General features: G+C 56.8%; 2 protein-coding genes across 31 annotated transcripts in view; one reads left to right on the top strand and one right to left on the bottom strand.

Moving 5' to 3' along the window:
- DERL3 (derlin 3) overlaps positions 1–8,765 on the bottom strand; it is a 9,823-nt gene extending 1,058 nt beyond the window's left edge. For 3 of the 13 annotated variants that reach the window (XM_074356260.1, XM_074356264.1, XM_074356263.1), the window contains exons 1-6: positions 8,560–8,618; positions 1,523–1,579; positions 967–1,064; positions 787–852; positions 635–708; positions 448–541 (exon numbers count right to left, since the gene is read on the bottom strand). In XM_074356260.1, coding sequence (XP_074212361.1) covers positions 448–541; positions 635–708; positions 787–852; positions 967–1,064; positions 1,523–1,579; positions 8,560–8,603 — 433 coding nt within the window. In that variant the 5' untranslated portion in view covers positions 8,604–8,618. Of the gene's footprint in view, positions 1–447; positions 551–634; positions 709–786; positions 853–966; positions 1,485–1,522; positions 1,585–8,559; positions 8,619–8,640 lie in introns of those variants that run through there. The other 10 variants (XM_074356261.1, XM_074356268.1, XM_074356267.1 and 7 more) reach the window with 10 other exon arrangements.
- SLC2A11 (solute carrier family 2 member 11) lies at positions 5,840–27,552 on the top strand. 18 transcript variants are annotated; one of them, XM_074356244.1, is made up of 15 exons: positions 9,031–9,574; positions 10,053–10,110; positions 11,169–11,200; positions 11,295–11,419; positions 12,911–13,009; positions 15,493–15,653; positions 18,115–18,239; positions 19,168–19,297; positions 19,820–19,968; positions 22,670–22,857; positions 22,999–23,109; positions 23,471–23,572; positions 23,651–23,726; positions 23,980–24,107; positions 24,336–25,325. In XM_074356244.1, exons 2-15 carry the CDS (start codon positions 10,076–10,078, stop codon positions 24,534–24,536), a joined length of 1,662 nt encoding a protein of 553 aa, XP_074212345.1. In that variant the 5' UTR covers positions 9,031–9,574; positions 10,053–10,075; the 3' UTR covers positions 24,537–25,325. The 18 variants fall into 18 exon arrangements, with proteins under 18 accessions (XP_074212344.1, XP_074212342.1, XP_074212340.1 ...); XM_074356249.1 differs by having other exon boundaries at positions 9,032–9,574; positions 11,086–11,200; XM_074356247.1 differs by having other exon boundaries at positions 9,032–9,574; positions 10,053–10,412; positions 11,086–11,200.

The raw sequence follows: 27,552 nt of genomic DNA, 5'->3' as shown, positions 1-27,552 counted from the left end.
GGGCCAGAGTCAAGGCCTCAGGCCCTGCCCAGGGCCCCTGGGACTTCTAAACCCTGGAACCCTCCTGCTGGTTTCCCTTCCCCTATGGCCCGCGTGTGGCCTTCCCAGTCCAAGGCCACATTGTGGCCTCCAGGCACCACCTGATCTGCCCTGCCTCTCCACCTCACCCCAGCCCCGCGCCACTGCCCGTCCCTACCCCAGCTCCTCCTGGCTACTGGCTCTCTGGGCTCGGCCCCCAGGCCCATCGCCCTCTTTTCTGCGCACCACCCTAAGGTGTGTTGTGTACAGCACTGGAGATCTAGCCCTGGCATCTACAGCTGAGCACGCGCTGCACGCTCAGTACATCCTAAGCTGGAGGGAAGGACTCCGTCTCGGGCCGGCGCTCAAGGAGGGGCCCCAGAGCCAGCACCGGCCGGGCCCAGAGGTTCCAGAGACCGAGAAGGATACGGTCATAAGGACGCCCCCGAAGAGAAACATGAAGACGAAGTCGGCCGTGCGGCCGCGGAAGGAGCCCTCCTCCAGCATGCGGCAGTAGCGGAACCTGCAGCGTCTGTATAGGAAGTGCCACCGGGCGGGGCCTCAGTTTCCCGGCTCCCCGCCGCCTCCCCACCCCGGCCTGGCCCGCGCAGGATACACGAAGAGCATGTTGAAGAAGAAGCTGAATCCCAGGGGCCCGAAGAACAGGAAGTTGGTAACGAGCCTCCAAACCTGCGAGGGGCGGGCGGTCATGCGCGAGGCGGGCAGGGAGGGCGGGGCAGGCAGGTGCAAGGGGCGGGGTGGCCTCACCTGGAACTTCCGGAACACGAGGTGCGGGTTGAAGTAGAGTTGGAAGGGGCTGAGGAGCTCCAGCTGCTGCGGAACCAGGGGCGCGTCAGGGGCTGGCCCTCGGGGGGCGGGTCCAACCAAGACCACGGCAACCCCCGGGGCTGTATCCCTGGCGACGCCCCACCCGTCGGGTCCACTCACCACGGCGGCGGTGGTGAGGACGCAGGCCGCGGTGTAGGTCCGCGTCACCGCTGGCACCTGCAGGAACTCGGTCGCCAGCCCCCGCCACGCCATTGAACCTTGTGAAACACGCGTGTCCAGATAGCCCGCGCTCTCTTTAACCCGCCTCTAAGCCCCGCCTTCCCGCCTTCGGCTAATCCGCGTCGGAGGTGCAGCCCGCCAGGGCTTGAGGGCGGGGTCTTGGGGCAGGTAGCCAATAGGAGGAGGAAGCGGGAAGCCGGGGGCGTGGGCGGGTCGAGACTCGGGGCCAATGAGCAGGCCCCATGGTTGAGCACGTGGCAGTTGTTGTGGTGCCCGCGGAAGCCACGCGGGAGAACATATGGCCAAATGAGGAACTAGACGCTTCGCGGCAAGCCAGGGGAGGACCAATAGCGAGGACCCACGGGGCAAACACAGGGGCGGGGCTGGCATTACTGGTTAGAAGAGAAAACCGGATCGAGGCACCGGGAGACTGAATGGGCGGGGCCCTGCGGGCGGGGCGGAACCGGTCTTTGGCCGCACGGCTCTGTTGGCTCACCTGGGCTGCCTGGCGGCCCGGGCTGTCCTTCCCTCCGAGAACCAGAGGCAGTGCCACCTAACCTACAGCAAAGGAGGAGCTCGGCTGCGTGTCCAAATCCCCGAGCGTAAACAGGCCCGCTGAACCTACCTGCCCCCGGGGGAGCCCCACGATGGCCACCAGAGGAGGGGCCAGACTGGGACTTAACAGCCCCGCTGGGACGAGGGTGCCAAGGCCGACTGGCGCAAGTGGACGGGATGGAAAAGGCCTTGTTATTTTGGTGGAAAAGAGAAACTCCATTTAGTCATTCTAATGAACAGTCAATCATTTACTGAGTACCGACTGTGGGCTAGGCACCGTTCTGGATGCTTCAAACACAGTAGCCAACAAAAGATGCTATCCTTCCTGGTGGAGCCAAAGGAGCCATGGGTTTGTGTTAAAATGAGAGTGAGTTTGCAGAACAGTGCGCTGACAGAGGTAGCAGCCAAGTGGAGGCTGGGGGGTTGGGTAGCGGCCCCATGCTAGATGGGGTGATCTGGGAAGCCTCTGTGAAGAAGTGATGCTTGACTGTCACTTTATAAAGATCCCTGCAGCTGCTGTGAGGACAGTAGACTGCCAGAGGAATCAGTGAGCAGGGGGAGGATGCAAGGGATGTGGGTGGGCAAGGTGGAGCCTGGAGGGCCAGGAGGAACAGGATGTGGGTTTGCCAGCAGATTAGGCAGAGCCCTGAGAGAAGAGTCAAGGGTGACTTTCAGGCCTGAGCCACAGGGTGATTGAAAGGCGGTGTCCTCTACTGAGCTGGAGAATGCTTGAGGGGAAGGCAGGCAGAGGGAGAGTCCTGTTCTGACCTCACTGAGTTTGGGGTATCGTATGACATCCGCCTGGAAAAATCCAAATGTGGTTTTGGAGGAAAGGCCAGGCAGGCGGTCCCAATGTAGGTATCAGTCCTCAGCAGACCAATGACATTTACAGGTTTGGCCCTGCATAAGATGCCCAAGGGGCAAGGCTGGATGGAGAAGGGGCAAGGCCAGGCCTAGGCAGCCAGGGGTGGCGGGGCTGCAGCAGAGCCAGGAAAGGGCTTCAGGAGCGAGGCAGTGAGAAGCCTGGGGAGACATGGCCTTGGAAGAGACTGAGAGGTGCAGCCACACCAAAGGTCCCTGGATAATGGCAGGCATGAAGGAGAGGAAGGTGCCCAGATGGACCTGCCTTTACCAAATGGGAACTCAACCTTGGATGTGAGTGTAGCTGATGAGGGAAGCCCTAGACAGGGTCCTGAGCCCCCAGAGGAGACTGTAGTGGGGAGAACCGGCTGAGAAATTTACCTCAGGTGGATCCCACGAAGACTAGGGGTTCCCCTGGGGAGTGACTCAAGGAGCCCCACTCGGGGGGAGAGGGAGGGGAGGGAGAGGCTGGGAGTGCTGAGAGGGATATGTGCCTGGTTCAGGAGTGAAGAGAGGTCAGCCTGCTACAGCAGGAGCTGGACCAAAGTGCTGCGAGGCTGGGTGTTGGGAGCAGGCCGAGAAGCCCCTCGGACAACCTCTGTTCTCCAGTGAAGCAGGCTGAGGTCACGTCTGAGGTGAGGTGAGCCCAGCAGAGTGAATCCCACCCAGGAGGCAGCATGGCAGCCAACTGGGCGGAGACCCAGAGCCTCAGACACCACGGTGGGTGCCGGCCCTTGCCAGGCTGGAAGGAGCCAGCCAGGGGGGTTGGGTTTCTTGTCTGGTGGGGAAGGGGAGGCCTTCCTGCCCCCAGGCCCTTAGCAGCTGGCGCTGCCTGGCCCTCTGCTCAGGGTCAAGCTGGGGCCAATGGGAGGGGCTGTCATTGTGCTGGGGGGGTCTGTCTCTCCCCTTCCATGGGGCTGATGGGGCTGATAAGGCAGGAGCCTGGTTTTCAGGAAGAGAAGCACATTCCTGGGAGGCTGGAGCCCAGGATGGGGGCAGCCAGCTGGGCGGGGCATCCAGGGAGCAGGGCTGAGTTCTCCTGCTGAGCTCCCTTCTCAGAGCCCTGGGGTATCCTCAGGTCGGGGCTGAGGCCCAGCAGGAGACACTGCAGGGCCAGGGGCTGACCTCCATCACCAGTCCTGGCTTTCCTGTCCAGTGTCAGGCCCAGGACAGGCCACTCTGGAGGCACCAGGTCCACTCTTCCGACCCCAGCCGCCTCCAGACACTTACATATGGAGAGAAGCCCTGGGCTCCACGTGTCCCCAGGGGCCTAGGTGACACAGGCAGGCGAGCGTGCTGGTTGGTGATGGCTATTTAGACCTCCTGGCTGGGCTGCCTTCTCTCTCTCGGGCTCTCTTGAGGACTATGGCAGAAGGAGGGCCCATGGTCCCCAGGCAAGGTGACGATGGGCCTGCCCTCCAATCCACCTCACTGCCTTGGGCCCCTGTCTGCTGCAGAGCAATGAACCCAGGAGTCCTCAGGTCTGGGGACACCCAGAGAACCCCTGAATCCCCTGTCCAGTCTCTCCCAGTGCCTACAGGCAGGATGGCACTCCTGTGTGCCCTCAGCCGGCCATCCTTCTCACAGGCCTCACACTCCAGGAGAGACACTCATGAGCCACCAGTGACAACCCTGAAACCTGAAGCCATCCCTGCCCTGCCTCTCCCCAGCCCCACAGAACTCTCCAGTCCTTCCCTCCCCTCTAACAGACCTCCACCACGGCCACCCCTTATTCAGGCCTCAGCATCTCTCTTCCAGGACTGCATGCATCTCTGACTCCTTCATTCACTTATTTCCCTCCCTCCTGGCTGAGATGTTCTTTTCAAAGGAGAGGGAGGGAGGGTGGTGGAGATGCTCCCTACTCCAAGAAGCCCTCCCTGAAGGGACCAGAGCTCATCTACCTCTTGACAGGGCCCCACACCCTCAGTGTTTAAATGTATTTTATTCCAAAGGCAGCACATGTCTGTGGTAACAAGCGGGAAGAAGCAGAAACAAGGTGACTGCGGGAGGCACTGGTTTTCCTTTGACCCACATGTGGTACCCCTCACAGGGCCTTTTCTCAGAGGCTGTGAGCTCAATGCCCAACCCCTCCCGGCACATGGACCCCCGAGCCTGGACCCCCGAGCCGTGGTGGGTGGGCCTCGCTGCAGCTCCAGCCAGCACTTCCCAGGAGCAGCTGTGTCCCCAGCGGCCCTTCCTGTCTGGGTCCTGGGTATTTTTAGCACTGAATCCGGAACCCACTGGGCAGCAGCTGCTCATGGCCGGAGCACACAACAAACTGTCCAGGTGTGCTGTGTTGGGCCAACCCCACGGCGGTACAGGGAGAGACCTCGGCCTGGCCCTCTGAGCCTGGTATTGGAATCGACTTTCCAGGAATTTGTGGGTCTCTGGGTGGGATGGAGAGGGAGGAGGCAGTCAGTGGGGAGGATGAGTAGGCATAAGCCAGGCCCTGCAGGAGAACAGCTCATGCAAAGGTCCTGAGGTAGCATGGAGGGACAGCGGCAAGGGGAGGAGTCATGTGCCATGTGACGCTGGCTGAGCAGGGCCCTGTAGGCTGTGGTCTCTGTCCCAAGGGCAGTGGAGCGCCTCGGGAGTTTTCAGCCTGGTGGGAAGGTTAGGATCAGATGGCAGCTCTTTGGAGGAAGAGGAGCCAGGAATAGAAGCAGTGGTCAGAGTGGAGGATGGCAGCAGGCACATGACAGCAAGGGAGTGAAAGGACCAAGGATGTGGAAGGCACAGCCCTTAGCGTTTGGCAGAGGGGTGAGATGTGGGAGAAGCCCAGGTTTGGGATGGAGACCACCACTGGTTTGGGACAGGCGGAGTTTGGGGTGCGGTGGGGACAGAACCACCTCCAGGAAGTCCTCCTGGCGTCCCCAGCCCAGCCCTCCCAGCTCCTTGTCGTACATACACGTACATGCACGTTGTGGCCCTTCTCCAGCTGTGGTTTGGAGGTAAAACCTCTCTGCTGCCTCTGGGCTCCTGGGATGTCTCTGACATGCGACTCTGCCCCTTGAGTGCTCTCCTGCTGAGCAGCTGGGGCACAAGGCTCTCCACCTGGACCTTGGTTTCTCAGTCTCTGACCCTCTGTGGCTGGATGAGATGGTTCCTCTCCAGCCCCAGCCCCAGCTACCAGGCCAGCCTGACCTTCAACGCCTGGCTGTCACCGCCCACCCTCAGCAAATGCTCCTCAAATCCCACTTCCTGCTGTGGCCACTACCCCGCACGTCAAAGCCACCTCCAGCTGGCGCCCAGGGCCTCAGAGCAGCTGGCAGGCACTCCCCCTCCTCTGCCTCAGCTATTTTTGGGCTCAGTGTGGCTGTGCGGCTGTGTTTGGAAGATTACCTGATTGACAAAGTCAGCCAAATGGCAGGGCCGGGGACACAAGCTCACGGAGACAGGAGCCTGGAGACACAGTGAGGAGACTACGCGGCCCCGTGCGGGTCTGAATGCCTGGGGATGCACGTGGGATCTGGTCTGTGTGGTCCTGGGTCGGGGGTGGGACCTGAGGCACACTGTCTTATGGTCTTCCTACTTGTCACCTGCCGGCCAGATCAGCAGGCAGCTCTGGTCTGTGGCCTGGCGGGGACCTGGAACCCTTGGTTAGAAGTAGTGACTCAGCACCCCAAGCAGGCAGACAGACAGGCTCGGAAAGGCCCAGGGTTTACCCATGTCCCACCTGGCCTGCACCACCGACACCTCTGCCAAGCAGCCCAGGCCCTGCTCACACACATCCGGAAGGGTGAGCCCCAGGCCAGGTGCTCACCCAGCCACAGGAACCCTTGTTGCCCTGGAGATACCACCACAAGCCCTGCCCCCACATTTTGCTCTAGCCGGTCTCCCAGCCTCAGATGCCCTTGACTTGCATGAGGTATTGGGGCCTCTTTAAGAAAACAAACGCAGTTACAAATGCAAGATTAGGTAGGAAACTGAATCTCTGCTTAGAATGAGGACACCAACAAAACAAGTGACAAGTTCACAAAAACTAACAAATAGCCCTCAATATCAAATTCAGAAAAAAATTCCCTCCCTGGTCACAAGCTTGCAGTTAAATGGCCCCCTGTGCCCAGGTCAGGCAGCAGCTGGTGAAGGAACCAGCGTGCGTTAACCAGGCGCTCTGCACTGCTGGGGAAACTGGGGCTGGGGTGTGGGGAGGAGGTGAGCTGCCTGTTCAGCTCCACCCCAAACCTGCACTAGGTGGCCCAGTCCCAGGGGACCAGCCACTGTGATGCTCCCCTTCCCCACTCCATGGGCCCTGCTGGCAGGGGGCTCCCCCCCGACCAAAAAATGCAGGCGTCAGAGCTTCAGAGTCTGGTCTAACCGCCATCCCCACCCCCTGCCTCCCACCCTTCCCCTCCAGATGTGGGCACAGCTGTATTTTTAGAACAGCCAACCACGAGGACATTCTTTCCTTCTAATTAAGATGGATTCAAAGCCCCTATCTGCAATCAGCCCGACTGTTCAGTCCTCAAATATCAAAGGGTGGCCAGGAGGGGCAGTTTAGCTGGTTGTTCCTTGGGATTTTTTCTTTCTTTTGAATCATTATGTTGGAAATGACCCAGAACTGGGGTGGGAGCCAGCTCTGAGAAGGGAAGCGAAGGAAGATTTGGCGCAGAGCCTGCAGGAGCTGCTCCTGGGCCTTGCCCTCCATACCCCTGCCCAGGCTGGGACTGTCCAGCTGGGCTGAAGCACCCCAAGGTTCAGCCCCCATGGGCAAGGTCTGTCTGGAGATCAAGAGAGGGCTGGGTTCCTGTCCACAGGATGTCCAGTGCAGGGACAGTTGTTATGATGTCCCCATTCTACAGGTGAGCAGACGGAGGCTGGGAGATGGAAAGTAATTGTTGGAACTGCAGGGACCCCATTGGCATCAGCTGCAGCCAGTCCTGTGGCTGACCTGCTGTGCTTGGTGGTAACTCAGTGCCCACCCTGGCAGCCTGGTGCCCAAGGTCAGCTGGCATCCTGAGCTCCACCCAGTGCGCCCTCTGGAGGCTCCCAGCATTGGGTAGAGATGCCAGTCCAAGTGGGAGGAACAGGGAAGGCCTCAAGGAGGAGGGGGCTGCCCCCAATCCCGCAGTCCTTCCTGAAAACCACAGCTGACAGACGAGGGAACTGAGAGCTCAGAGAGGAGGCAGTGGGGCCAGAGCAGCTTAGCCCTCTGATCCGGGCAGGCACGAATCCCGATCATCTGCGGTGGGGCCCCACCCACCACTCATAGTGATGGAGGCCTGCTGAGCCCTGTTGGAGAGCCCTGGCTCTAGGGGTTAGGCAACTGCTCAGACCTCTGTCCCACCCGTCATGGAACAGAGAGGAGAGGCACAAAGCGACGCAGAGGCAAGGGGCTGGATGCCAGGCCTCCCAGCTCCCGCCCAAAGCCATGGCCTAACTGGCCGCGCGCAGGCTGGGTGCGCAGGATAAAGGAAGCAAAATTACTTGGGGTGCGTGGAACAGGGGATGCCTGGGCTCAGCCAGGACTCGGCGCCCAGGGGTGCCTGGCACCTGGCGGGGCCCCTGACGTGGGCCTCTGTTTCCCTGCCACCGCGCAGCCCCGGGAGGTCCAGCGACCGCCAACCCAACTCCCGCAGGCCTGGGCTTTGTCGCCCCCTCGCGGCCGCAGCCGGTCTCGGCGGCGCGGGCGGATCATTGGAAACTGGCGGGGGCGGCCTGAATGGATCCCCCGTGGGTCTGGAGGCCAAATCCCTGGAGGGGGGCATCCGTGGGCCCGGGTAACGGCAGAGGCATCTTCTGGGGCAGACCCGGGTCGGCCAGGCGGCCCAGCCGCTTCTTTGCGGCTAGGAGCAACGGCGGCTCGGTGGGGTGTGGACCCGGTGGAGCCCTCCAGCCAGCTTTGCTGTATCTATTCCTTTAGGTGCGAGCCAAGCTGCTCCCTGCCTCCTGCTGAGTACCAGGGGCTGGTCCCCCACCTTCCGCTCCCCGCCCTTTCTGGGCCTCAGTTTCCCGGTCTACAGAGAGCCCCCAGAGTGTAGGACCGAGCGCGGGGCGTGGCTCCCACAGCGATGGAGGGGCGTCACGCCCACATTGGCCACCAGCTGGGAGGTCTTGAGAGCTAGTGGGCGTGGGGCCGGCACCCCACCTCCCCTGCCCTCACCTCCACCTTCTCACCGGGAAAACCGAGAGTGAGTGTGAATCCACGCGGGAAGCCCCATCCGGGAGGAGGAGTCAGGGGCGTTCTTTTCACGCTACCTCGACTCCAGCGGAGCGAACTGGTCAAGCTGCCCCATCCCGCAGGGTCTGTACCGGACTCAGAGATCTGACAGCCTGGCCAGACTCCCACCAGAGCTGTAGGCCCCCGCCCCTCGTGGAGTCTCAGGGACTCCTCTGCGAAGGAGCCTGAAGCCACCCACGTGTGGTTTGTTGAGAGGATTAGCCATCAGCCCCTTGGCAGCTACAAACCCTCACGACCTTAACTTTCACATACTCAAGGTTAAGCTCCCAGCTAATGCTTGCCAAGGAGAAACCTCAAGCTTCCTTGTTTCAGGATAATAATTAATGGCCGGGGAGCCCACACACTGGGGGTCAGACTCCAGCGAAGAGTTCAGGCGGCATTTCAGGGAGAACCAAGGTGGGGTGGGGGTGGGGCAGCCGGGTATTATCACATGATCTCAGTAGATGCAGAAAAGCATGAAGTTAGCAACTGCTAATATTTTATTGCATTTTCCCTTAAAAGTGCATGGTGTTTTGAAGAAACTTTGAAAAGTTCAGATCAGCAAAAATAAAGCAAAAACTAAGCAGGAGCAATAGAGACACTGCAGTATCCATTCTGATGTACTCCTACCATAGTCTTTGCTCAGGTGACTTCCTAGGGTCACTGTCAGATCTGTTTCTATGACCACAAATAACATCTTTGGCAAGTCTGGTTTCCATCTGGCCTTAGTCCAACTCCTGGATTCCACGCAGGACCTGGGAAGCCCTGAGAAATAAAAGATTAATCTGGCCCACTGGGCCCTGTGGTTCCTCACCTTACAGGGGCCACTGGACCGGATTAATATTGGCACATAGGCCGGGCCGCCCTCTCGCGCAACGGATTCCACGGCTGCAATCCGAGACCGGTTCTCCTGTCTGCTTTCCAAGTCACGGGCTCTGCCAGGACGGACAGATGAGAGCACTCCAGGGACTGGTGGGTCTGCCTTTCGTCTCTCTTAATACTGTTCCTCCTCCAGGGAAAGGGTGGAGACACCTGGACTGGAGGAGAGTGGGGATGTCTGTGCAGAATCAAGGGCTCTGCCCTCAGAGTGCTCGGGGACGGGGTCCTCCCGGCGACAGGGGCCTCCTTGGCCCTGGTGGCGGGCAAGGGCGCCAGATGAGTGGGAGAGGAGGCCGGGCCGAAGGGCTGGTAGGGGGTTCGAGGGGCGGGGCGCAGGAGGGACCAGCAGGGAGTCACTCTGAGGCGGCAGCGGGGGAGGGGACGTGGGGACGAGGGGCCAGGGCCGGGATTTCAGGCAAGGCTGGAGCGCGGTGATTAGAGCTACCGGCCGAGACCTGCGGGTGTGGATGCTGGGGGATGGCCGGGGTGACCTGGGGCCAGAACTCCCGGTCTGCAGAAATAGGCCCCAGGCTCGGCCGAGTAAGGAGTCAGTGGCCTTTCACCTTCACAGCTGAGGATAGGAAGGGACGGAGGATGAACAGGAGCCGCAGTTACAGCCTCGGACCCAGGTGACGGGCTCGCGGGACCCCCCCACCGCCCCACCCTGCGCAGGCGTCTCGGCCGCACGCTCTGGGCACCACGCGCCGTGCGCGAACCTTCATCTCGTCAAACCGCCCTCAACACCCACTGCGCGTGCGTCCGCCTCCGCCTCGAGACGGGTTTACGCCTCGCTATCGCCCCACCGCGCATGCGCCTCCCCTTACCCTCCGATCCGCGCTTGGCGAAGGTTTGAATTCCGCCGGCCCCGGCTTCTCAGATGAGGGATTGCGGGCTTGAGTGCACTCTGGAGGGCTCAACGAAAGCGTCCAGGGTACGGAAGTATCTGGTGCTTGTTTGCACAATGGAGCTAGGTGCCGGGCCCAGACGAGCTTGAGCAGGGGTTCACGCTCAGGGATGGGCTGGGGCGAGTGCAAGGTTGCGTGGGGTATCAGCGTGCAGGACTGGCGGAACGGCCGCGTCCCAGGCTAGCGTCCCTCGCGATGCCTGGGCCCTCAGGTCCTCGTGCGGTCTGGGCACGCCCTCAGGGGCAGCAGCCCTTGGGCACTGCGGTCCTCCCCGCCTCATCCTGTCCTGGGTCTGTTTCCCACCTTCACTCCTCTCCCCAACTTTCATCGCCTTCACCAGGCTCCCTGACGTCCAGCGTCACCTAGGATGTGGGGCAGCCGGAAGAGCTCGCCCAGACCCGCGCATCTCCCCATCTCTGGGTTCTCCCGCCAGCCTGCACGGATTTCCTTCAGATGCCTGCATGGCGCATTCCCTCACCTCCTTCAAGTCTTCGTGCGATGGCCCCTTCTCAGTGCTTACTCCCTGACCACCCTCTCCAGACTCTCCCTCTCACCTCTCCCTGCTTTGTCTCTGTCGCGCCCCCCACCCCCCCGACATATATCTTCCTTGTTCATTTCGCTGCTGCCTATCTTCCCCCACTGGAAGGGAAGTTCCATGACGTCACGGATTTCATCTTTTGTTCATCGCTTTATCCCCAGCACCTAGAACTGCAGGTTTATTGCCCATGGTAGGGAGGCTGAATCACCAGCACAGCTTATGTCTGAACACTTTCCATGACCAGTCACAGGAGGAGACAACCTCAGTCTCACGGAAGTAGGTGATTTATGCTGTCCTGGAGACCTGCCAGCACCTTGGCCACATGGGCTCAGTTCACATCAGGCACTGCGTGACTTGTGGCTTCCTGCAGATCTGCTGTCTCAGTGGAACTCTGCCCTCCACGCAGCCCGCATGGAGTGTCCACGTGACTCCAGTGAGAAGGGACTCCTGGATTCTGACCTGCCTTCCCCCTATGGCTTCAGGCTTGGAAGGAAGGTACTTAGACCTTGTAGGGACTGTGAGCAGCCAGGGTGCCAGTCATGGACCAGCCTGCAGACCCTTTGGCAGGATCCTGCCCTCAACGCCTCTTCCTCCACCCCCCTGCCCACCCCGACTCCCAGTCCAGTTTCTCACTATGTTCTGGAAGCAGATCTGTCTTTTCCAGCTGTGTCTACCCCCCAGCTCAGTTCCTGGCTGGGACGGGCACTTAGTATTTGATGGATCAGTAAGTAGCTCTGAGGTCCTGGAAATTCTTCAGAAAGGCCTTAGCCAAACATCCTTGTGCCATGAAATGTGTATTTTAAGTATTTTTTAAAAAATATAAACATGAACCAGGACTTCATCTTTGGGGGACCCTTTGCCAGAACAAGAAAATGGTGGTATCAATTTACTGGGGAAAGATCAGCGATTTTATTTTTGTATGGTTAACCACTTGGCGACTATCTAGGAGAATATCTGAGGGAAGCAGTTCATTGCTGGGAACTGCTCTTTGGGAGAGCGGAGAGCTTTCAGCTTTCAGCACATACTGAATTTTTAAAGAAAAGTATAAGAGAAAAAATAGAAATAAGATTGTGACCATTAGTTTGTTTTCTGTTTATTTTAATGGAGGTACTGGGGACTGAACCCAGGACCTCACGCATGCTAAGGATGTGCTCTACCACTTGAGCTATACCTTCCCCAGAAATAAGATTGTGAATCCCTAAAAAAAATGCCAACCTAATGACGGGGTATCGGGGTGCTGAGTCCTCATGGCAGTGTACCTTGGGGTGTTCTCCCTCCAGCTCTAAGGGTGTCGCAGGGGGATGAAAAGCTGCCCATGTTTGTACCAGGTGTGTGTGGTGCATGCATACCTTGGCTGTCCCCCAGCCTGGAGGGACATTATCATCCCCAGGGCCAGCGAGAAAGTGATTCCAAAAAGACAAAGCCCAGGAGCCAGGCTGATCTCTGCTCGTCCATATGCCCCCAAGTCCCCACATGTGTAGCTCTGTGTGGCCCCATTTCTTAGCCTCGCTGCAGAACAAGCTAGGAGGGCAGAGCCAGAGGCCCAGCCACTCTGTTGGAGACAGTTTCGCTGAAGCGAGTTATTGGGGCTCAGGGGCTCCTGTCCTGCTAAAGGCACAGCTTCACTCCCCTGGGACTCCAGCTTGGAGCGTTGTCCCCCAAGCCATAGCAAGCATGCCCGGGGCCAGCCCATCAAGGAGGGCCGGGAACGGCTGCCCATCTCCGGACAATGCTGCCAGGGGTGGGGTCGGGGTGAGGGGGCAGCGGGATCCTGGACTCAGAGCAGAAGGCTGGGGTGCCTCTGCCACCTGCCAGCCGTGTGATCCAGGCAACTCCTCTCCCCTCTGCCTCGGTTTCTTCATCTGCAAAGTGGAGACATCACTGCCTGGTTCAGACAGATTGCAATGCTGTGATTGGTTAGTTCCAACCCCGGGAGGGAGGTGGAGGCTGTCGTTGGTCACTCTGTGTCCTCTCCTCTCTCCTCAGTTTCAGGGCTGGGTCCTACTCTTGACCATCTGTGCAGCTGGCATTGGTGGGACTTTCCAGTTTGGCTACAACCTCTCCATCATCAATGCCCCGACCTTGGTATGTACCCTCCGTGCCCACCGTCACCATCCCAGTGGGTGCTGAGTAAGGGCCAACAGCTGATCTTCAGGCCAGCATCCACTTGGTGGCGCTTTCTCCCACGCATCCACCTCTACTGGGATGTCCCACAGGTCCTGCGGGTTCAAACCCAACTCTGCAACCTCCCCTGAAACTCACACATCCTCCTGGGTCCCTGATATCAGCAGATGATTCCACCATCTCCCAGTTACTGGGGGTCCACCCTGACTCTGCCCTCCCTCTCTCTGATACCAAGTCCTTCCTAACTACTTCTGCCTTCTAGCCATTTCTCCTCTCATCTCTTCCACGATCCCAGTTCAGACCCCATCTCTCCTGCCTGGATCTCTGGCTCAGGCTCCTCACTGGCCACCCTGCCTTCAGCTTCTCCCCTTCCAGATCTTCTCAAGTTTGATCAAGTCACTCCCCTACCCAGAAACATTCTGTGGTTCCCCAGTGCCTAAAGGACTAGGACAGACTCATCCACCTGAAGTCCAAGGCCTCCTGGGATTAGAACCTGTCCACCTATCTCCCACCTTCATTCCCCCAACTTTGCTACCAAAGCAGGTTAAATGCAGTTCCTCAAATACGTCCAGCCCTTTCTTGAAGGCTTCTTCTGCTGGGAAGCCCTCTCTGTCCCACCTGCAGGAGCCCCTCAAGGGGCCATCACCTTCCTGAAGCCTTTCTTCCGCAACCCCCAGCTGGAGTCCCCACTCCCTCCCCAGCACCTGTTGCTGGCCTGGCCTGTGCCGATGTTCAGTGAGTCCCTGTGGGAAGGATGGCTCTCTCAGCCCCAGTGATGGAAGCCACCTCTAACTCACCTAAGTAAGAAGGGGCAAGTGTCCTGTCACACAGCTGGGAAGGAAGTGGGGCTGCAGGAACCAGGCCCCAGGACAGAAATGGGGCTCACCTGATCCTGTGGGGCCTCATCCTTCACCCAGGACAGAATAGCAGCTGTCACCAGACTCAGACTGTCCTAGACTGGGAAGCCCCAGACAAAAGTCCTCCCTGGTAGTTCCAGCACAAAGGCTGGGGAAGGCTCTGATTGGCTCGTTTGGATCACATGCCCATTTGGCCAATCACGTGGTCAGGAAAGTGAAGCACTCCTATTGGCCAGGTCTGGGTCAGGTGACCAACTGCATAGGGGCTGTGATTGACAGTGGGAAAGAACCTCCCTCCAAGGGAGGTATGTTAGCACATGGTGGAAGCTGGGGATGGGTGCACATCCTGGGCAGAAACAACTATAGCAGCCCGGTCCCTTGAAGAAAGGATGAAATGGAGGGTTTAGAAAGGGAGGTCTGGGCTCGCTGCATTTGTTCATTTGTTTAATCAGTAAGAGTGTGAGTGTCCACCTCAGTGCACACTGACAGTGCAAACTGAGAGGGATCTGTCAGCAGCGGAATCCCCTGGACCACCACGAGCCCCTAAAAATGGGACTTTCTTGGCCTCACAGGCTCTCTTTAACCCCTTGAATAGTCACCCTTGAGGATTTGCAGCCAGGGTCAGGGGAGGCTGGCTCTGGTCCCAGCTCCCCGGACAGGTCCTTCCCCCAGAGGGACCTGGCGGGTACCAGGCTAACAGCTAATACCCGGAGTTGGCCTGGGAAGGAGAGGGGCTGGCCCGGGCAGGAGAGGGCTGACACTGACATTCATCTCTGACCAAGGGAAGGGTATCTGGGTCTTCCTGAGTGCAGCCATCCCTAACCACGTAGCCTCTGTTCACTGACCTGGAGCAGCAGCTCTGGGGGATGGGGCTCTGGGTGTCCAGACCATGTGGCTGCAGCCCTGACCTGTGGCTGAGGGCAAGTTGTGGGCCTGATTCCCAGTCTTAACAATGAACAGAGAACGTGTATCTAACAGAACACTTCCCAGGGCTTGTCACCATTGGGGTACCCAGGAAACATGCTGCACACTCCAGAAAAGTCACTTGGTTTAGATACCACAAAGGACTATTTTCAAAGGATGTGTGGGATGTCGAGGACACACAGGCCAGTGGGAGTGCGGTCATGCAGATTTAGTGTGCCACCTCTACCCCCCAAGGGACACATGGAAGGAGCAGTCATTGAAACCAGATGGATAAGGCCATGTGGTTTTCACCTCTTTGAGTGGAGCAGTGATGTTTGGTCAGGCTTTGTAGATGGCCTGAGGCAACCTCCCAGGAAGGGTGCCCTGGGGACACACAGCCCTCCTGCCTCCTCTGATGTGGCCCAGGCCAAAAGCAGGGGGATGGGGCTGAGAGTGGACTCAGAGGGGCAAATAGAGACTGACCAGTGCTAAGCTCCAGGAGACACTGTGTTTGAAAGACACGGGCATGGTGCTTTCATGTGCCAGGTGCTCGGGCGAGTTCAGTCCCACCATGGGGAGTAGGGTTGCTCAGGAGACTGCCTCCTGCACAGAGGCAGGGCCTGGGGGGAGAAGGCCTTTCATGGGGACCCCTAACCCAGGGGTGACTGGCCTCTCTGTCCCCAGTACATTCAGGAATTCACCAATGAGACGTGGCAGATGCGCACCGGCCGGCCACTGCCTGACCACCTGGTCCTGCTGGTGTGGTCCCTCATCGTGTCTCTGTACCCGCTGGGGGGCCTCCTTGGAGCATTGCTTGCTGGGCCCCTGGCCATCACACTTGGAAGGTAAGTGCCTCCCGTGTACCCCTGGAAAGCCCGTTAATGATGCCACCCCAGGCTGCAAGCTGAGGGATGCGGGCAGGGTGCCCGGCAGGTCCCCACCCAGCCTCCTGCCCTGCCTGCAGTGTCATGTCTCCTCGTGGAGGTGGCAGAGGGAAGAGTCCCACGCTGTGTGGGAGGGAGGACCCCTGCTTTCTGGATCCATGGCTGCCAACACGTGTGGTCTTACTGGGAACAAGCGTTTCCTCCTCGATTTCCCTGTTGGAAGCCAACTGACACAGTTCTGGGGTCCCAAACAGGACAGGCAGACCCTGACCAATTGTGTGAAAAATTGGGGTAATGCAAAGGATGCTGGGCTGCTCACGGGAGGGAAGGAAGTACTGGAAAGCAGGCCTGAGAGGGGCAGGTCCAAGGTGCTGCGAGGATCCCAACTGCCTGCCCCAGCATGGCCTTTCCTCCTGGGAGGCCGCCTTCAGGGCATCGACTCCAACCACATCCCGCCGCCAGCATCTTCACTGAGCTCGGAATCCAGGAAGACGGGTTGCTCTGGAACCACCTTGGGTCACTTGCCTGCAGCTGTGACCCAGCAGGGGCGAAGGGAAGCGGGGCGGAAAAACTAACGGCTCCCATGGGCCACCCCTCGGCTGGCTACCCAGCATGTGTGGACACCTTTCTCCCATGTATTTGGTTCCCTACGTGCCCCTCCTAATGTTACTCGGCCACCTGCCGGATGTGCATTTCCCTCTTCCTGAGATCACTCAGGGCACAGCCGCCAGGGCCAACACAACACGTGTTCTTCCCAAGCTCAGGGATTCTGAGTGATGACCACTCTGCCCGCCCTGCGGCGAACCTCTTGATATTCTGCAATCTACACATTTAATGGTAAATTTAACTGCCCTCAAGACACCTGGGAGGAGGGAAAAAGGAGAAAGAGTAGGGAAAAAACTAATCGAGGAAGAGGAAACTCACGGTGACTTTTGTTTAAAGCATATGACCCAAAGCATGGAAACACAGGTAGAGGAGCTGCTCCTTGGTGTTGGACTGGTCATGCTGTCGCTGGTGACTTCCATCCTCTGGTTTTCTGCTCTTGTCTTGGGTCAGCATGTCCACTGACTGAGGCTCTTTGCCCATTGGGGTGACCCCAGTCTTCATGCTTGAGTGGGAGCAGTGACTGATGTCACACCTGGAGGCCATCTGCTTCTGGATGATGGGGTTCCTAACGCAACACTGAGTTCCATGGGCACCTGTCCTTCCTCTTTCACTGATGGAACCTCCTTTGTTGGATGCAGAATTGCACAGGTATCACGCTGGTGTATTTAACAGGAGTATCTGTTAGGATGTCTCAACTTCTAGTGACAGAAAATCAGGACTCAGTTGGCTAAAACAACAGCCAAACACCCAATTCTGGTGTGGATTCTCCTCCTGGGCCTAGTGAGAAGCCAGGAGTTGTTTCTGATTAAGAGGAGAGTAACTCGCTGAAGTGGTGGCTTTGCTCAGAAACTTTGGTCTTGCACTGTAATTCTCCTTGGAGGCAGCCACCTGGGCACTTGGAGCACCTTAGTCTCCCAGGTCTAGACGGTCGAGGAGCAGAGCATCCCACAGTAGGTTTAGACCCCCTAGAGAATACTCCATCAAAACTTCCAGGTTTGCAAATCACCCGGTGGAAGTGTGGGATCACAACACTCAGGGTGGAACAGGCTGCCTCCAGTGGCACGTTACCGAGGCATCGAGTGTCCTTTCAGCATAAAGTATCAAAGTAGTGGGCCAGAGGGATGCCTGAGGGATGGGTGGCTCCTGGTGGAGCAGATGGGGGTGGCCCTGAGCTGGAGAGCAGGCATCCCCTTAGGGAGGTTGGTATCGGTGCAGTACTGACTTGCCCGTGGAAGCTACATGTTTCTGGTGTTGTCTGTGTCCTGAAATCCAGCAAAATGCATTCGCCAGAGAAATAGCCACAATCAAAGTCCTTTGTTAATTTATACCAGTGAAGAAGCCATATATGGCTTATTAGGCACCGTGGGAGTTACCGCCGGATCGCGTTTGTTACGGTCAACTGTCATCCGCCGTCCTCCAGACACAGGTGGTCTGAGCGTTGGCTCATCTGTTGATGGGGGCAGGGCCGTGTCCTGCTCTGGCTCGGTTCCCTGTGGCTACAGCCAGCCGTATGATCTACTGTGAGCTCTCCTGAGTGGCCTGCCGGACAGCACCTCCAAGCCCAGTGTCTGGAGCCCACAGCTGCTGTTCCCTGCGCCCCCTCCTTGATTTGCCATCTGTCCCATCAGGAAGGAGTATGCCCCTCGGGGCATCCCACGAGTGACCCTAAGTACAGTGGCCAGTGTCATTTCTGTCCATGTGGCTTAAACTACTGATGCCGTCCCTGCGCACACACAGGTCTGATCAGGGCCCCCCGATCCCCAGGGTCCCCTTGGGACTGAACCAAGCCTCTCTCCTTGTGTTCGGCTTCCCCAAGGAAGAAGTCCCTGCTGGTGAATAACATCTTTGTGGTGGCCGCAGCGACCCTGTTTGGCTTCAGCCGCAGGGCCGGGTCCTTTGAGATGGTCATGCTGGGAAGGCTGCTGGTGGGAGTCAGCGCAGGTACTGGGCGGGGGTGTCTCCTCCTGCCTCCCTGTTCCTCTTCTTCATGCGTTCCCTCTACTCCCTTCATTCCTTCCTTTATCCTCTTTGTTCATTGATTTCTTTTCCATCCGTGCCCACCTTTTTTTTTTTTTTTTTTGCAGAATGATTAAATATGGTGCATTTTAATAGACACTTAAAGTGGGTACAGCCCACACTCCAGGGAAAGGGGACCGGGTCAGACTTTATCTTTGTGCCTGGAGTCCGAGCACAGAAGGGATCCCTCCCTAAGTGTTTGTAGGAAGAACAGGGGTACCTCCAAGAGTCTGGGGCCATCAGCTTACCCACCTTCCTCCTGGCTGCCCCCACCCGGTGCTTGGAGAGAGGCAGGACCTTGTTGAGGGTTGTTTCCGGACCCCAGGCCAGGGAGGGGATGGAGCCGCACACCCCGCCTGCCGTGTTCCCAGCTGGAAGACGCCCCAATACAATGGCCTCCCACTTTCTTGCTAGGTGTCAGCATCTGGGGTGGGCGGTGGGAGGTACTGTCCAGCTGTTTTCCCACTGGCTGCCTGGGTGCCAGAAGCCTCCCTGGGGAAGCTGGGATGAGGGGGGACCCTCCAGGGATAGTTGAGGTGAGAGGTGAGAGCCGGGACAGCTGGGGAGCATCCACTCCCTCAGAGCCCCCCACATTCCTTCCACTGACCGTGACCGGGGCTAGAAAATGCTGGAACTGTGGGGTGGGAGCCGATCTGAGGACTTCTCTCTCAGAAGTCCTGGGGGTGGACTGGCATCCTGCTGGCCCTCCAGCAGCTGGAGAGGAACCCTTCCAAGTGTAGGGACTGAGGGAGTAGCACTCATGCTGGGATCCCATAGGGGAGGGGCAGGTGGCACTGAGGAGGTGCCGGGAGAAGCAGGCCTGTGGCTGACCATCTGTTGCACATGCGTCCAGGTGTAAGCATGAACGTCCAGCCCATGTACCTGGGGGAGAGTGCTCCCAAGGAGCTCCGAGGAGCTGTGGCCATGACCTCAGCCATCTTCACCGCCCTGGGAATCGTGATGGGTCAAGTGGTCGGACTCAGGTAAGTGCCCCTCGCCGGGCACTGAGAGGTTAGAGGGGTCCAGGAAAAGCCCTTCCTTGCCTAAATTTTTCTCCCACCTCCCAAGGAGATTAAGGCGTTGCTTCCTTGTACTCAGGCATTGAAGCCCCGTCCACGGGCCTCTGGCTGGTACACAGAACACTTATCGGTCAGCCGCACTTCGTGTGCATCTGCCTCTTCCAGCCTCTCCAGATCGCGGAGCAAAGAATGGGTCTGGACAGAGGAGAGGGTGCAGGTTTCGGCTTTTAAAGGGAGCATCCCGGGAAAGAGGGGTGAGGGCAGAGCCTGGAGCCCTGGGAAGAGCCCTGGGGAGAGTAGCTGCGAGGGATGAGGTAGGCCCACGCCCCTGCCCTCTCTCATGTCCCCACCTGGGGGGGTCCAGGCCCAGAGCCGTTAGGAGGAGGCACAGAGTAACACAGACCCTCTGTCCTCAGTGGGGCAGGCAGTAGGGAGCAGGACTCCAGCAAGGAGGCGTCTGGCTCAGCCTCTCCTCTGTCTCCCCAGGGAGCTCCTGGGTGGCCCGCAGGCCTGGCCCCTGCTGCTGGCCAGCTGCCTGGTGCCTGGGGTCCTCCAGCTGGCCTCCCTTCCCCTGCTCCCCGAGAGCCCGCGCTACCTCCTCATTGACCGTGGAGACTCCAAGGCTTGCCTGGCAGGTGAGTCCCTGACCTCGGGCCCCAGACCACCCTTGGCCATGGTGTACATCTGGCCAGAGCATGTGGGTCCTCAGGTCTCAGGTTTCATTTATTCAGGACAAAACTATCCCTCTTTTTGTGCCTTAGTTTCATCATCTATGCACCCCTTCGAAACTATTTATCAAGGGGCTGTCCTAAATGCCAGGGCACTGGGCTGGAACAGACTCAGCGTCTGCCATCTGGGAACCCAGGGTGGAGCAGAGAAAGCACCCCCCAAGCCAGACGTGCGAGAGGGTGAAACACCAAGCAAGGCCTCAAGGGCGCAGTGCTGGCTGGGCTGAGGTCCTCTGTCAGCTGTGGTTCCAGTGGTGATGCCCGAGGAGCACCCCCAAATCTCTGGCTGAAAACAGCAATCACTGCCTGCATCTGCAGCTCATGTACTGCCTGGGCTGGCTGCCCGTCCCTGCCCATCTTGGCTGGGCTGGCTTACGGTGCCAGGGGTCAGCTAGGAGTCGGCCAGTTGAAGCTGGTCTGGGCTGGAGGAGTTCAGCTCTGCTGCACATGCCCCTCCTCCCACTCTTGGTACCGTTGGACCAGCGCAGGAATGTTGTTATGATGGTGGCAGAGGTGTGAGAAGGCAAACCCAGCCGCACAAGCACTTTCCAAACCTTTGGCCCCTCATGCCCACTGTTGAGCGTGAGGGGCCAGAGTCACATCATTGACCCCGAAGTCCAGAGATGGGAAAATCCATGGCATCTCCACTCGCATGGCAAGTGGTATAGGTTTAGGGAGGGGTGAAGACCAGGGCCCACTAATGTATTCTTCCCAGCTTGCCATGGTGACCATTGCTATTATTCATGTCCCTCCCTGTGCAGAACATGCTTATGTCATCCTGGAAACAACCCCGCCCCCAAAGTCTCAAGCAATCATGGCCTCGGGCTTGTAATCTAGGATCTTAAGATCATGTCAAATCTGTATGTCCCTTTTCTTGATCCAGAGACCTAGGAAATAAAAACCCAAGTCTTCTGCCCCTCCCACACTTAGCAGACACTGGTGAGAGTGGGCTGGTGTAACCAGAATGAACCTTTTTCTCCAAAAAAGGGTGGCAAAGAGGTAGAGAGCAGTCCTCTGCCCACAGCAATGCTGAGCGCCCCTGGGCAAACTGCCTTGGGGTGGGGAGTTACCCTCCATTAAGCCCTGGCTCCACCCCCTGGGAGGCCCTTCCCAGGTCCTGGTTCCCGCAGCTTCTTGGTCCTGCCGTTGGAGACATCCTTCATTTTCCATCACCTTCCTTGACCCCTGAAGAGGGCACTGGAAAATGTACATATAGAAAGCTGGTCTTCACATTTCAAACCACCTCAGTGTCTTTTCAACTGGCAGAGCTTTTTGTCAATACAGCTTTCTCCAAAATGATGTGAATTTTCTGAACATTTGGTTTATGTGCCAAGAGCCACATCCATAATTCTTTTTGAGACATGCTTCTCTCTTAATTACTGGAATTTGGGAGTATGCTGGGCTGCTCTGGACCAAGACTCTTAAGCCTCTGTGATGCCCCTCTTTCCAGCCATGAGGGTCTGTGAGGCGCTGCGTTAAGCCCTACCCTTGGTTTAGTCTTTACCCTTAGTCCGGGGCTTACTGGCAGTGTTCTGGATTTAATCTTGGTTCTCACGCTGTAACTTAATTTAGGACTCTTGCTAGTTGGAGAAGCTAGAGATGAGAAACAGGTTTGTTTTTTCTTTTTTCTTTAACTAACCTAGAAAGTTCTGGAAGAAGTTATATTTAATTAAATTGTGTTTCCTCTGAGGGTCTTTTTGAGCTTAGGATTGCATTACAGTCAGTTTAGACTACTTAGCTAAAAGCAGCCAGCTCATGCTTTTGACACTCAGGATCTCTTCCCAGGTCCAGAAGTTCATTAGGTCTGTTTTTTCTCTTCCCCGTTACTGCCCTGCACACAGGAGCATCATTCTTCCAGCCTCCTCCCCATTCTCTGCCTAGTCTGGGAACCAACACCGTGTATCGCAGGCCCGAGTTAAGGTGGCACCTACTCTGGGTACCAGTTTTCTCTTGCTGCCTAACGATCACATCTCAGGGGCAGAGCAGGGAAGCCATTACTTAGCTCAAGCCTCTGCGAGTTCTCGAGGGTGGCTGATGAAGGGTGGGTCCGGCTGGAGGCTCTGCTTATGTGGGTCAGCGGGGCATAGGCTGACTTAGGAATGTCCCAGCTGGGCCATTTCTGCTTCTTCCTGGGACCAGAGGGCTAGCCCTGCCGCAGGTTTTTACAGTAATGACAGAAGAGCAAGTAGAAAGATCCAGGACTCTGAAGGCTTGGGCTCGAACAGGCAGGACGCCTGGTGAGAGAGTCATGAGGCAGAGCACGGCGCCACGGGGCAGGTGTGTACATGCCCCCTTAGTGACAGTAATTGCCAAATCCCATAGCAAGAGATACGGATGCAGGGAGGGGTGGAGAACCGGGACGCCAGTGGCAGTCTGTCGCAATTGTGGTGTCCTGAGTGGTGTACCCTCAGAACCTCGAGTTGCTAAAGTCCCCTCTGGTCCATGATGCTGGGAGACGAGAGGGCCAGGAAGAGCACCCCCATCCAACCAAGGGTGTCCCTGGAAGGAGAAAGGAGGTGGGCGCGGGGAGCTCACTGTGGGAGGCTCAGAGGGGCCAGGGGCCGGGGGCTGGGAACTCAGCCTCCGCTGCCCCTGCTCCCTTCCCCAGCGCTGCAGCGGCTTCGGGGCCCCGCGGACCTGGCCGGAGAGCTGGCGGAGCTGGAGCAGGAGCGCGCCGCCTGCGGGGGCCGGCGCGCGCGGCGCCCGTGGGAGCTGTTCGGGGACCGCGCGCTGCGGAGGCAGGTGGCGAGCCTGGTGGTGCTGGGCGGGGCCATGGAGCTGTGCGGGAACGACGCGGTGAGCCCTCCCGGCTCCGGCCGGGGTAGGGGGTGGGGGTGGGGAGATAGAGGAGGGGGCAGGGAGTGGGGTGGGGGGTGTCGGGCTGTGGGCCAAGGGTGGGGGAGCCCGCGCGCAGCCGCCCTTCGCCCGCCCCCGCAGGTGTACTCCTACGCGTCGGCGATGTTCGTCCAGGCACGAATCCCCCCGGAGAAGGTCCAGTACGCGGTCATCGGGACCGGGGGCTGCGAGCTGCTGGCGACGCTGGTCAGCGTGAGTCTGGCTCCGGGCCGACCGCCCCCGACCTCCACCGCCTAGCCCTGCGGCGGACCCTCGGGGTGCTAAGCCACTTCCACTTCAGCTCACTCCGTTAAAATGCCGCGAGTTAGTGAGCACGTATTAAGCACCTACTGTTTGCCGGGCACTCACACCACCATCTTGAGATGGGGAAACTGAAGTTGAGTGACCGAGGTCCTCTGGAAAATTCATATCTTAATCCCCTGAAGCAGTAAACTGCTCCTGGCCACCCACCCCCACCCCAGCTTCCTCTTGGGGCCCCTCCCCACTGCCTGTCCCCGGACCCAGGGACCGTGGCCCGTGCAGGTCAGTCAGGTTGGGCTCCTTTCCTTTGCAGTGTGTGGTCATCGAGAGAGTGGGCCGGCGGGTGCTGCTGATGGGGGGCTACTGCCTGATGACCTGCTGGGGGAGCGTCTTCACGGCAGCCCTGTGCCTGCAGGTACCTGGGCGGGGATGTGAGCTGGGCGGCAGTGTGTGCGGCCCCCCATCTCCCCTCAGCGCCCCTCCTCTGCCGCAGAGCTCCTTCCCCTGGATGCCCTACCTGGCCATGTCCTGCATCTTCGCCTTCATCCTCAGCTTTGGCATCGGCCCCGGTGAGTGGGCCCAAGGGCTCCAGGCTTTGGGCCTTGCGGAAGGCGCAGGCTGTCTGGGCGAAGGCTGGGCGGGTGTGAATGCACCAGCTTGCGCCCCTGCCCCACTCAACTTTACAGGCTTTGGGGAGAGAACGGGCGCAGGAGGAGCGCCCCCGAGAGGCCCCACTTTCCTGTCTGGGGCCAGGTGGTGGGAAGGCAGGCCTGGAAGCCCTAGCTGGCAGGCCTCTGTCCCCATCCCCACTCCTCCTTCCAGCCGGAGTGACCGGGATCCTGGCCACCGAGCTCTTTGACCAGACGGCCAGGCCTGCTGCCTACATGGTTTGCGGAGTGCTCATGTGGACCATGCTCTTCCTGGTCGGGCTGGGATTCCCCTTCATCATGGTAGGTGCCCCCTCCCATCCCCTGGCCCTGTCAGCTTGAGAAAGGGTAGGGTGGTGTGGGGAGGTGGGAGGGGTGGTCCCATGAGGGAGGAAGGGGAGGGGCTCCATCCAGGGAGTCTGAGACCAGAAGGGATGGGGCTTATCTGAACGGAGAGGGTCAGGTCCCTCATCCGGACCTGCCTGGGGCTGAATGGGCCGCACCAGGTCTCGGGTCTCTCTGAACCCACAGGAGGGCCTGTCCCACTTCCTCTACGTGCCTTTCCTCTGTGTCTGTGTCTGTGCGGCCGTCTATACTTTCTTCTTCCTCCCGGAGACCAAAGGCAAGACCTTCCTGGAGATCTCTGAGGAATTGTACAGACTCAACTTCCCCGGGTGGAGCCAGAGCCCCATGTGGAGGGGCCCGGAGGTCGTCCAGTCCACAGAGCTCTAGCCCGAGGGTGTGGCTGGGCCCAACCAGCTGCTCCTCTCTCTGGCCTCCACTCACCAGCTCCGGCATCCCCTTGTTTCCTGAGTGCTCACTGAGCACCTGCTCTGTGCAGGCGGGGTGCTGAGCCCTCGGGGTGACCTAGAGAGATGGGGTCTGGGACTTGTCTAGAGGCCATTGACAGGAAACCAATAAACAACATCATGGCCAACTTGGAGATATGCAGTGGAAGAAAATACAGGTTGCAAAGAGTGTATAGACCAGGGGTTGTTGGAGAGGGGCGTGGTCAGGGAAAGATTTTCCGAGGAATTGATTTTTAAAAATCAACTTGATTGAGGTGTAGTTTACATATAATAAAATATATCCAGAGTAACCAACCGTACATTTATTTGATGAGTTTGACAGGTGTCCATACCCAGGAGCTATCACCGTAGTCAAGGTAGAACATTCACATTGTCCCTACAGTCCCCTTGTGCCCCTTTGCAATCAGTATCCCACCCCACCCCAGGCCCCAGGCAACCGTGTGTGGACCTACTTTCTATCATTGTAGGTTCAGAATGTGATATGATTCCACACCATATGTGTGCATTTCTGTCTGGCTTTGCTCCTGATAAAGGTTTTGAGAGTCATGCATGTTGCTGCGTGTATTAGCAAATGTTCCTTTATGTGGTTGAGTAGTATTCTGCCATATGGATATACCATAATTTGTTAACCCATTTCCCTGTTGGTGGACATTTGGGCTGCTTCTGATTGTTGGCCATTATGAATAAAACTGCTATGAACATTCCCCTACAAGTTGTGTAGACGTACACTTTCATTTCTTTTGAGTAAATGAATTACTGAGTTTAATAATGAATGGATGTTTAACTTAGAAGAAACTTTTCCAAAGTGATCATACCTTGGAAAAGTTTTACATTCCCACTAGCAATGGATGAGTGTTCCAGATGCTCTAAATCCCCATCAGCACTCAGCACTGTCAGTCTTTTTCATTTGGACATTTTGCTGAGTGTCGGAGGAAGGATATAGCTCAGTGGTAGAGCACGTGCTTAGCATGCATAAAGTCCTGGGTTCAATCCCTGGTACCTCCATTAAAAAAAAAACCTAATTACCTCCCCCCTCCAAACAAAAATAAGACAACACAAACAAACAAAAAAAGTTCGACATATTGCTGAGTGTGCAGTGGCATCTCCTGCTTTAATTGGGGTATTTCCCTGATGGCTGATAATGTTGAGCATCCTTTCGTGTGGTAATATGACCATCCACATATCTTCTTTTGTGAAGAATCTGTTCGAAGCTTTTGTCCACTATTTTTTTGAAAAGGTTTTTTTTTAAGAGCAGTTTTTTTTGTAGGGGGAGGTAATTAGGTTTAGTTATTTATTTATTCTTAGAGAAAGTACTGGGGATTGAATCCAGGACCTCATGCATGCAGGGAGGGCACAGCTCAGTGGTAGAGCACCTGCTTAGCATGCACGAGGTCTTGGGTTCAGTCCCTAGTCCCTCTACTAAACAAACAAACAAATAAAAGAAAACAAAAACAGGACCTCATGGTAGCATGAGTGCTTAGCATGCACTCTACCATTTGAGCAATACCCTCCCCGCTAAGAGCAGTTTTAATTTCACAGCAAAATTGAGAGGAAAGTACAGAGATTTCCCGTGTGTCCCCTGCCCCCACCCATGCATAGCCTCCCCTGTTATCAACAACCCCTACCAGAGTAGGGACATTACAATCCATGACCCTACATTGACATGTCATTATTACCCAAAGTCCATGGTTTACATCAGGGTTCACTCCTGTTGTTGTATGTTCTGTGGTTTTGGACAAAAGTACAATGACATGTATCCACATTATAGTATCACACTGAGTATTTTCCCTGCCCTAAAAATCCTCTCTGTTCTCTGGGTCAGCTGTTTCCTGATTCGCCCCCCAACCCCAACCCTTGGGACCACTGAACTTTTTACTGTCCCTACAATTTTGCTTTTTCTGGAACATCATATAGTTGGAATCATACAGTATGTTCCCTTTTCAGGCTGGCTGCTTTTACTTAGTAATATGCACTTAACATTTCTTCCATGTGTTTTCATCACTTAATAGTTCATTTCTTTTTACAGTGAGTAAAATTCCATTGTCTGGATATACCAAAGTTTATTTATTCACCTACTGAAGGACATCTTGGTGGTTTTGGCAATTATGAATAAATATGCTATGCGTTTTGTGAGGACATACATTTTCACCTCCTTTGGATAAATACCAAGGAGCATGATTACTGGGTCATAAGGTAAGAGTGCATTTAGTTTTGTAGGAAACTGCTGAACTGTCTTCCAAAGTGGCTGCACTATTTTGCATTCCCACGAGCAATCATGAGAGTTCCTGTTTCTCCACATCCTCACCAGCATTTGATGTTGTCAGTGTTTTGGATTTTGGCCATTCTAATAGGTGTGTAGTTGTATCTCATTGTTTTAACTTGCATTTCCCTGATGACATACAATGTGGAGCATCTTTTCATATGCTTATTTGCCATCTGTGTATCTTCTCTGATGCGTGTCTGTTAAAAATCTTTGGCCCATTTTAAAAATCAAGTTGTCTGTTTTCTTATTGTTGAGTTTTAAGAGTTCTTTGTATATTTTGGATAACAATCTTTGATCAGATTCATATTTTGCAAATTGTTTTCTCCCAGTCTGTGTCTTGTCTTCTCTTTCTCTTGACTGTGTCTTCCACAGAGCAGACGTTTTTGATTTTAAAGAAGTTCAACTTATCAGTTCTTTCTTTCATGGATCTTGCCCTTGGTGTTAAATCTAAAAAGTCATCACCAGATCTATAGCCATCTAGTTTTGTCTCCTAGTGTCTACCATTTTTTATTGGGTCATTTGTCTTATTTTTTTGAGTCATAGGCATTTTTTATACATTCTGGAGGCCAGTACTATGCCGGATATATGTATTTCAAGTGTTTTCTGACAATCTGTATGTTTTATGTTCTTAACAGTGTCTTGGAAAGAGCAGAAATTTGTAATTTGATAAAGCTCA

Source organism: Camelus bactrianus, chromosome 32 (assembly GCF_048773025.1).
Source record: "Camelus bactrianus isolate YW-2024 breed Bactrian camel chromosome 32, ASM4877302v1, whole genome shotgun sequence".
Classification (NCBI taxonomy): domain Eukaryota; kingdom Metazoa; phylum Chordata; class Mammalia; order Artiodactyla; family Camelidae; genus Camelus; species Camelus bactrianus.
This window is presented reverse-complemented; position numbering and strand designations above follow the sequence as displayed.